Source organism: Petaurus breviceps, unplaced genomic scaffold, assembly GCF_028583685.1.
Source record: "Petaurus breviceps papuanus isolate PSGF00001 unplaced genomic scaffold, PetGlider_PUasm1.0 154, whole genome shotgun sequence".
Lineage (NCBI taxonomy): Eukaryota > Metazoa > Chordata > Mammalia > Diprotodontia > Petauridae > Petaurus > Petaurus breviceps.
Window position 1 is genome coordinate 15,211,042 of NW_027185715.1, and position 10,663 is coordinate 15,221,704.

The window sequence follows — 10,663 nt, forward strand, 5'->3', positions numbered from 1 at the left end:
AAGAGAACAAGAAGAAATAAAGTGGAGTCACTGAGTGTAGACAGCCATTTCACACAGTTTAGCCATGAAAAGGAGAGGAAGGATGTAGGATGACAGCCCAGATGGCCTGATCAAGTTAAGGGGTTTTTGAGGATGGGGGAGACCATGGGCTATTTGTAAACAGTATGAAAGCATCAGGGAAAGAGTGAAGATAAGTGAAAGAATGGGGAGAATAGAAGGAGTGATCTCCTGAAGACAAAATGAATAGGATCACCTCTTCTGCATGTGGAGAGGTTTGCCTTGGCAAGGAAATGGATTACTTTGTGCAGGATGGGTGAAGGAAGACACAGTAGTCGCCTGAGGGGGTGGGTGGGGCAAGGCCATCAGCTGAGAGAATGGAAGGAGGGAGAGCCTTGAAGTCTTGAATGAGGATGAAAATATTCAGAAAAACTCCACAAAAGTAGCATAGTTTGTTGATTAGAGAAATAGGCTGTATGACTGAGAACTTTGGAGAAATAAAGAAACTCATCCGGGCTTCAGTAAAGGAAGATTGTAAACCAAAAATATGGGTTGTAGGGGTCAATAAGTGGGCTGGAAGGAATGACTAGTTGGAGGAATAGCTGGGAAAATACTCGGAAGTAAAACATTACAGGTGTCATGTTTGAGGAGAAAAGCTAGGGGTCGTGAGTAGAAGTTGTTTGACATAAAAACTTTAACACTTAGAGCCGTCCACAATTGAATACACTGCCTCAGGAAGTCGTGGATTCCCTGTCATCATGCTTTTGTTAGATGTATAGGAAACTCTTGTTTTGAGTCTCAGTAGGAAAGACAGGCACTTGAGGGCCCTTTCGGCTCAGTTTCTGTGAATGCTAAAGAGTGTCCTAAAATTTTATACACCTAAAATTTGTAGTGGGTGAAGTAGGATAGGAGTGGAAGAATTAAATTTTAGGGGTAACCCAGGCTTGGGAATTAGCAGGTTGGAAATAATGAAAGGTCTGGGCTAGAAAGGAGTCAAGACTAGGTATTATGGAGCCAGAGTAGCAGAAAAAATGAACTCTAGGAATAGGAAGAGAGAGCAAGTCTGGAAGTCAGGGTTGGGACATAAATTAGGTTTGTTGTAAGCCATGCGGGAAGTTAGCAAGGTTGTGCAGTTTGTGAGGCTGAGCTCTCAAGTGTTGTATATAGATCAGTGAAGTTAAGGAGGTTGGCCATTTGTCAGCTTAGAGCAGGGGTGGGGAATCTGAGGCCACATGTGGCCTTCTAGGTCCTCGAGTGCAGCCTTTTGACTGAATCCAAATTTCACAGAACAAATCCCCTTAATAAAAGGATTTATTCTGTAAAAGTTGGACTCAGGCCACACCTAAGGACCTAGAAGGCCACATGTGGCCTTGAGGCTGCAGGTTCCCCACCGCTGGTTGGGGTATTAAGTCACTAAGCACATAAACGTTGAAGCCCGTAAGTATGATATTGGAATTTAGAGGTAGTGAGGGGAGAGATTGTGGTCTGGGTGCCCAAGTCCTTACAAACAGTGACCTGGAGACGAGGAGCATTGGCAGAAGATTACCACAAGGATGGTTGGGAGAGAGTGTGCATCAGTGATTACATGGACTTTGGAAGAGGAAGGATTGTCGGATTCCCAGTAGAGGTGTGTTACTCCAGCAGCTATGGAGGACAACTTACATCAGCTTCTACTGGCCTGCCCCGGGGAAGAAAGCATAGGTTCCAGTACGAAGAAGGTTGTTGAGGGATTTGGTGTCTTTAGAAAAAAGTTAAAAGCAGGGAGGCAGGAGTGTTTGGAAACATTCAGCATATGAAGAAGTCTAAGAATATAGGAAGAGCTTTTCTAAAGGCACAGGAGGAGGAACTATTAGAGGGAAGAACCAAGTTGTCATGGGACTGGGGAGAAGTCAAAGTGAAGCTGATCATGCTTAGGAAGGACAGGCTGGTAAAGCTAGGAGAGGGAGTAACCTTGTTCCCAGTGTGGTGAGACCTCACCTCTGCTGGAGGGACGTTACAGTGGCAAGTTGGGAGCAGCAGAAAGAATTGATGATTGAGCAGACTTAAAACAATGAAGGAACGTGGAGAAGTAATTAGCCTTGAACTATAAGTGGAGGGGGAAGTGTTGTTTTTTTTTCACTGCCAAGTCTCCTCCTAAACATACTGGTTTGGTATATTTTCATTTTTTATGGGAGACTGTTCAACAAGCCTCCCCTTTCATTTCTAAGTCCTGCCTAATTTTTATCTGATTTGTCTAGCTTGCTGGCTGGACTCTGAATAATCCTTTGGAAATAAACTTTTGCTTTTATCCTAAAAGACTGCTAGACTTAAGATTTAATGCAGACTGACCCTTCCTTCCATCTCAAACTCCTTTTATGAGGTTTTGGTTGTTTTTTTGTTGTTGTTGTTTGGGGTTTGTTTTTTGTTTTTTTTTTTTTTTTGGTTTTTAACTTCAGCTAAGCCTTTTCTACTATTGAGCTAGATTTTAATCTTTATTTTCTTTGACTACATTCAAAAGTTTTTTCTCTCAAAGTATCTTTGCTTCTCTGGTCCAGAATAATCTCTGAATTTTATCCCAGCTAGTTGTATTAGAGCAGACTGCAGGGGGCAGGGAGGTGGGGAGGGCATATAATTGTGAATGAATAGGCAGTCCCCAATTTACGAGGATTATGTTGCAAAAAGAAAATTTCAAGTCATTTAAATAGGATTCCAAATGCATTTTATTCAAAGAAAAGATGTTGTAAATTATGGTTAGGTTTCCAGGCTAGCCCACAAAAGCCTATTTAATCCATGAAGCAGTTGAACTTGAGTTCTAGAAACAGGAAGGCCATACAGTTTAGGAAGAAGTAGTTTCCTCCCTTCTCTGGGCACAGAACAGTGTTAGGAAGAAGAGGGATTTCCTCCTTTTCTAGGCACAGGGCCAGTCAAAGGAACATTTTTAAATATTTTTGAAAACCTTCCAGTTCAGCCTTTGTAACCTTTGTGGGGAAAGGGTATCTATGCCTGCAGCATCACAAACCACTGACCAACAGTCATTGATGGGCGCCTTGGTAACAGCAGCCGTCCACCCCCACTGGTTTTTGCCATCCAAGGGAGGTCCCTCATCCCCCCTGAAACCACCTGCCCACCCACAGGGAGTCAAGGTTGAGCCATCAGCTTCCCATCAGAGCCTGGTTGAGATAGCCACTGAGCCCAAGCCCCAGAAGTAGTCATGCTGACTCAGCCCTTATAGCCAATCATGAGGGGAGTCACGGCTACCAAAGGCCTGTCAAAGAAAGTTCTTTCCACCAAAACCCTCAGCACTGTCAAATAGTTTGGTATCAGAAACCAGTATGATTAATAGATGGCTGTCTACTTTACCTCCACACTCTTAGGACAGTGGGGCTCGTCCATCTGACGTGCAGCTGGAAACTTCCCATGTGTGTTGTCTCTCTGTATTAGAAAGTAAACTCCTTGGAAGTGGAGGCCAGTTGATCCAAATTCTTATTTTTAGCAATATGAAAGCATATACGCTTCAGTTTAGTAAACGTTTAATGATTGGGAGCAGGGGAGGGGGCAATTCCTTAACAACCATTAGCAGGCCAAACACATGGCATCTGACCCCAGAATTCAAGATAGTCCTGTTCTTTATGCATTCTTCCTTTCTTCGACTCCTGAACCCAGAGCGTCGAGAAACTAACCTAGAGTATCTAGAAACTAACTCATATGAATTGGTTCCCATCATAGCAACAAAGAGTTCCAGCAATGGGGATGGGCAAGTCAGATATTTACAAATGGTGTGCTTGTTATTTGTGTATTGGAGATACAGTTCAATAACTATTAACAACAGCTGGCAGGCACTTCTGGGGTGGGAGTTGAAATGGGTCGTTTTTTTCTATCATTTTACTAACCATTACATAATCACTTGAATTTTCTGACTAGATTATTCAAGTATATATGTAGGCACATATGAGTTTAGTGGCACACAATAAGCCTACTTCTTCACTTCAGGCTCAAGAGAGAACGCACTGCTGTGAGTCTTCTGAAGTGTAGCCCTACTGCAGAAACGGAGTTCTTATCTGGGAGGGGAGAGGGCTTGCCACAATCAGGCAGCATAGCGGCGGGGGGAGAGGGCTTGCCACACTCGCCTTGACATTGATCATATTCCTCTTAACGGTCTACGCGGCTGTGGAACAGCGTAGCAGGAAAGGCACTTCGTGTTTTTTAAAGCCACTAGCTTTGATCTTGTATTAGGACGTTGCAGCAAAGGTGCCAGCTGTGGGCAGGAGCCCTCTCTCTGTCTTTTGCAACAGAAAAGGGAATAGCTATAGTACTTGGAGCTTATTAGGTAAATAATGTAAATAAATGTAAATCATGCGGAAGGAAAAAAACTACAAAGATGCTTGGATAATTATTGTTCATAATTAATATTTATACAGAGTGCTGTATATTGTCCAGGGTGCTTTAAATACATTATCTCATTGACCAGAAATACCAGTGGCTTTGTCTTGTTAAATCAATTAAGAAGCTGTGTGATCTCAGATACTTAGTTTGTTACAATCCAAATAAAAAAATAAATCAACTTTTAAAACATGCCAAATGATAGGGTATGATAGAAACTGTTCTGAATTTGGTCATGAGGCCTGGGTTTGATTTCCAGCTGTGCTATTTACTACTTGTGTGGTGTCAAGGATGTCATTTCTCTTCTGGTTTTAGTTTCCTCGTCTATAAAGTGAAGGTAGTTGGACAAAATGATCTCTAGGTGCTTCTTAACTCCAAATGCTACAGATACCTGTAGTGAAGATGTTTCTAAGAGGAGTGGTCCTTTTAGAGGCCTGCTTGGTCTAAACTTAGGTTTAAAAGCTTAGGACTTAAAACTTTTAAGATCTTCATTCTTTTGCTATTTGTTGGGGTCCATTTGACAAATCTCTCAAAAATGACTCTTCAGGTGCCGATGATCCTCGTTGGTAACAAGTGTGACCTGGAAGATGAAAGGGTTGTAGGGAAAGAGCAAGGACAGAACCTAGCAAGACAGTGGAACAACTGTGCGTTCTTAGAGTCTTCTGCTAAATCCAAGATAAATGTTAATGAGGTAAGATGACACCTGTGCTTCGAGGATTTCAATAGAAGTTTTTAAAGATTTTTTTTTTAGGATTTTTTCCTTACACCTCAGTACTCCAAGGATCAGTGATTTGTTGGTATGGATGCTTCCTCTGCTGAATTCATACTGCAGCTTAGGATAAGAGACAGTGGCCAAAATGTCATCCTCATGAGGGCAACTTGGTGGTGATCCTCTCTGAATTTGCTGGGTTTGTCTTCCAGCAGCCTACCCTCCAGCACCAGTAGACTCCCGTGGGTCAAGTCTAGCAGAGATGGAGTTTCGATGGCATAGCCTGTGAGAACAGATGATGAAACATCAGGGGAAGGAATTCTTTCCTTAGATCTCTTTTAAAAGAGACTATAAATATTCCCCTGGAATGCCAAATTTCTAGTCCTAGACAACATCCTAGTTGAATTGGGTGATCTCTTCCGGATGTCTTAGAGCTATCAGAGAAACTTGGCTGCTGTAATACTTAGTTTTACATTCATGTTGTTAAAAATAAATGTGTTTGCTTTCTTGGGTCAGTTATAATATAATGAACTCATCATGTGTTATTTTTTTTATTTGTCAACTGAATCACACATTTGTGTTTGCAGATCTTTTATGACCTAGTCCGGCAAATTAACAGAAAAACTCCAGTGCCTGGGAAGGCACGTAAAAAGTCATCGTGTCAATTGCTTTAATATACAGATGCATTGTAGCTCTGAGCCAGGTATGTCCAGTCATACTTCTTTCACCTTTCATCTTTAGTCTCATAAAGTGCTATTACATCGAGAACCTAACTGAAAGAGTTTTGTTTTTTAATCTCAAAAATAATGATCATTAAACTAGTGTGGTATTTCACCAGCAGAGCAAAGCAAGAGGGCATATCTGGCAAGTGGCAAGGATGAGGTGTTGATCCCCCAAATAGCTGAAGCTTAATCATTCAGGCACCAAAACATTTACTGGAAATCTTTCTAAATTTTTTTCTATCCTTAAATATTACTGATGTTTATTTGTCTCCTAGTTACATGCATTTCAATAGTCATGGTTTTGGTGAGGTTTTTTTCAAGCATTCTAGTTAATTGCACTTTTTAGGGAGAATACCCTTTAAGTATTGTCATATGATTTCACATTCTTTGATAGTTCATTTAAATTTATTTGCTATGTTCTGTGCCAAAACTTTGCATTTAACCCTAAAGAAATGTTTAGGATCATGTTTAGATGTTGAGAAATATAGACCTCAACCTTGTGTAAAGTATGAAATATTGAAAACTGTTTCCTGTGATAACAAGATATAGAACTGAAATGGAGAAGCTCAGTCTCAGTTTGGCTTGCCCAAGTCCATAGAGGTGTAGTGTCTTAAGCAGGACTTGTAAATAAAAATCCAGTTTTATTTCTTTACCACATTGACAGCTCATGGTGCCAAATCATGATGAGTGAAGCTTAGACAGTAAGAAAAACTTCTCAGAAGTTTGCACATTAACTCTACAAATAGATATCATAAGTACCGAAGGATTAAAAAGGATAGGGTAGCCCTTTTTTGTCACTGTTTAAACGTGATCCTTGGGCCTGCTGTTCTGCAGATCTTTTCATCAGGTCATTTCTTTGCTCTTTCAGGTCTGAAGAACTGTTGCCCAATTCAACAGTGCCAGCAGCATTCCAACTTTATTAAACCTACCAACATCTTAAGCGGACTTTCCTGTGGTGGTACCCTTTACGAAGTGGATGAAAGCTACTCTATCAGTTTGCACATTCTAATCACTTTGCCGTGTCACAAGAGATTTTTACTTATAATAGTCTGAGTATGCAGCTGGTCAAACCAGAGGCTACATCCAGTGTTATTGCTAAGAGACATTGTTCATCCACCAATGTTGTACATGTATGAAAATGGTGTACTGTATACTTTAACACGCCCCATGCTTTCTATTGGAGAGTACAATAATGTAAATCCTAAAAGCACCACTATTTTAGCCTAATAAAAGAAAGTCCAAAGAGCTCCTCTATAGACTACTCCAGATAACTTTGCTTCTTTGATATTTGTAGCTTATTGTAATTTTTTTTTAAAGAAATACAAGGTCATCATCATTGTACAAAAGCGCTTTGATTAACACAGCTATATAGTTTTTTTAATTTTTTGAAAAACCTGTGGAGACAGTGATCTTGTCTTTAAAAATAAGATAGTCCTCTCAGTATCATGTCTTAGATAAAAGACGTTGCCTTTAATATCTGTTGGGAAGGAAATGTCCAGACTTTTCAATCTTTTTTTGTATGTTTCCTTTTTTGTTTACATAGGGAACAATGTTTATAGTTGTGTGTACAGTGGGGGTCTACAACAAGAAGTGTATATTTTCAGATAATTTTTTAATGATTTAACAATTTTGTAAATCATTTCCAGGCTTCTGCAGCTGTAGATTCTCACTGTGAATCCCTTGCTTGCTCATGCATAAGTGTATTTGCAATACCAAATATGCAGGTTTCGTACTTTTGCCTGTTAGTGATTGTTTCACATGTGTAACGTTTTGGTTGAGGTGTTAAATGGTGGTGGAAGAGTACTGTGGATGTGAATGTGGGCAGTAATTCTAATCATGTGTAATTGGTCACAGGGCCTAAGTTGCAGTAACTAAAACTTTGGGCTGATTTATTTAACAATGCCTTGTTGCTTTGTATGCATTTCACGTTTGGGTGTAAAGATTGTGTGTCTATCCAACAGGGAGCCACAGTATTTAAATTGACCAACCTAATGTTACAACTACTTTGAGGTGGCCAAATGTAAACTAAAAGCCTTAATTAAAGTGGTGCAATTTTGTATAACTTAGCATCAGTAGTTCAATAAATTTGGATTGCCATGCAAGGGCTTGCATTCTAATTATCTGCCACTTGAATGTTTTGTGTAATGTTTTAACAGTGCTAGTAAATAAATATGGGTTTAACTTTTTTAAATGCAATGGGTGCATTCTGCACAGTGTGGTTTCATAATTTAACATTTGGGCAAGCCAAGTTCTCAGTAATGGCAGGAATGGAAGATGTCATATTTTGCTTAGTAATGTTTGAGTGTCCACATAGCCACCTTTAAATTTCCCTGGGAAAGCATTTTGTAACTCAAGCAATATCACTTATATATATGAATGGTTTTTGGTAATGTCTGGCAGTTATTTTGAACAGTGTAGGTAGGCAGTAACAAATAACTTTGACACGTGTTACTTTATTGTTTTTATATAGAATGAAGTTATACTTAGCATTTTATGGTTATAAAGGTCTTTAAATGACGTGGACTTATGTACTGCTTTCTTTTAAGTTGGAAACAAAGTTTTCTTTGTCTTAAAGGTGCACTGTAATTTATTGCCTATTTGTGAAAAGCTCAGCAAGTTGAGTCTTCACAGCAATCGTCTGTAACGGAAAATCAGCTCCTCGTAGGAGAGATGCTCTGATTTAGGCATAGCCTCCATATCTGTCCTGTTGGAATAGAACATTGTAAGATGTCTTCATAGCTTAAGTTTGAGATGAGAGTTAGAAGGGATTTAGCAGTCATCTCCCTCCAGCCTTTTCATTTTTATAGGTGGAGCATCTGGAGTTCAGAGAAGTTCCTTACCTTCCCACAGTCACCCAGGTGGTAATCATGACGGGGAAGCTGAATTCAAACTCAGGATTTCTGTCTATTGAGTGCCATGTAAACATCCTACGACCAAAAGGAGATCTTCACCTAGTTTAAGAAATAAGTGATTTACTCCAATTTAAAAGCAGGATTATATACAGTCACCCAGGACAAGTTGAAAAGATTAGATTTTTAAAGAAAAACCAGTACTCACTGGGAGAATAACAGATGTCTGTTTGTATATATTCCAAATGAGCTCAAGTCATATAAACTCTTAGGTTTCCTGATCTGTTAAAATAGGGTTGGTTAACCTAAGCCTATTACCATGACAGGTGTATAATACTGTGATTTGGGGTGGGGGGTGCAGGGAGGTGCCTTAACCATACGAGAAAAAAGTTCCGATACTAAAAAGGTAAGAGAGCACAGGCTTGATTTTTTTTTTTTAATTCGTAGTTGAACAGCTTTTAGGTGGTAATTCTTCTACAGCTTTGTTAGAGAAAATAAACTATAGTGATGTTTTGGGGTTTTTTTGGTAGAAGTAATGACTACAAAGTATTTGCCTCATGAAAAAGATTTAATTAATGTTCATGAAGATGGGACTTATATTGTGGTTGTTAAAAATCATCTGTGAATCTATTTTTATAGGTCTGCATACCCAAAGGTATAACTATCATTGTTACAGGAAGCATTTCATCAAATTGTTTAAGGAAATGGAAAAACCTGCATATGCTAGAAATTTTTTAAGTGCTAATAGTAATAGATACATGGTTTGGCAAAAGCACTGTTCTCTTCCATACCACTCAGTAACTGAAGCTTAAGAATACAAATAATTATTTGAGATGGCATCTCCTGGTAATGGATAAAATATTTGTCTACTAGCTAGAAAAAAAATATATCAATTCATGTTCAGATCCCCAAGGACACTTGGAGTAGCTTCAGTTTTTAGGTGAAAATAATTTATGCAGTTTTTTTTTAAATTGTATGTAATAGTAAAATTTGTCACAGCTTTGCTTTTTGTTCTTAGAACACAATAGCTACTTTACCTAATATGAGCTCTTTTAAGAGAACCTTGAGTTATAAAATTCTTTACTTGGAGGACTTGCCGTCTTTAGATGCTACAGAAGTGTTACAATCTCTTTATGCTCAAATTTTATTTTAATTGTTTTAAGTTGAATTTAATTTCTGATTATCCTTGTTCTGTCTCCTTTTTAAATATTAAAAATATAAAAGGGACTTTAACTTTTTCTGTTGAGCAGTTTTTCAACTCTTTTGCAATGGGATAATAAAAATATTATGTCAGGCTTCCCCTTTTCTCAATAAGTCTCAAACCAGATTATGGTGTCAAAGAGTTGATTCCAAAAATCTTTCTCACGTTTTTTTTATGATGCTTGTGATTGTGTTTGACTTATTTAGACTTGGATGTGAGTAGCCCACTGTGATTTTCCTTAATAAAACTTTTCATTCCCTCATGCCTATCCACCTTAACTCTAACCCACCCGTGTCCCACTCCAGATCTGTCCACCCCTTCCACTGTGCTCTTTGAAATGCCTGCTCCACAATTAACAATATTTAATCTTAAACTTCTGTTTATCTTAGCCTTTATGTATTCCGGCCTTCACTGAGACAGGAGTCCCTCCTGACCCCATTAGTTCCCTCAGTACACTTTCCAGGGCAGATCACCCCTCTAATATCCCCAAACTCAGTGGTCACAGTGAGGGACCAGTAGTACTCCACCTCCAGACAATCTCTTAATCGCTTTTCCTAAGCAGCCTCTTTAAGCATCTTGATCACTGATTCCAGATCTTGTGGGCAGTCATCTCTACATCCTCCAGGATATTTTTTTTTCCTCAGTGAGTCCAGTGCTTGATTCAGTCTTCCTGTTCTCCCCATCTCCTGCCCTAATACTCAGCCCCTGAAGATTCTTAACTAAACAGTTCCTCAGTCTGCTTGATCCCTATTACCCTTGGTCTTTCTGGCTCCCACAAGTATTCTATTTCCACATTTATGAATTATGAAGTACACTTTCCTGATCA

General features: G+C 39.2%; 1 protein-coding gene across 2 annotated transcripts in view; it reads left to right on the forward strand.

The window, feature by feature from the left end:
• RAP1B (RAP1B, member of RAS oncogene family) overlaps positions 1-7,983 on the forward strand; it is a 51,646-nt gene extending 43,663 nt beyond the window's left edge. For both annotated transcript variants that reach the window (XM_069081038.1, XM_069081047.1), the window contains exons 6-8: positions 4,904-5,047; positions 5,653-5,768; positions 6,656-7,983. In XM_069081038.1, the coding sequence (XP_068937139.1) occupies positions 4,904-5,047; positions 5,653-5,739 (231 nt within the window). In that variant the 3' untranslated portion in view covers positions 5,740-5,768; positions 6,656-7,983. The remainder of the gene's footprint in view (positions 1-4,903; positions 5,048-5,652; positions 5,769-6,655) is intronic.
• Positions 7,984-10,663: the final 2,680 nt, after the last annotated feature.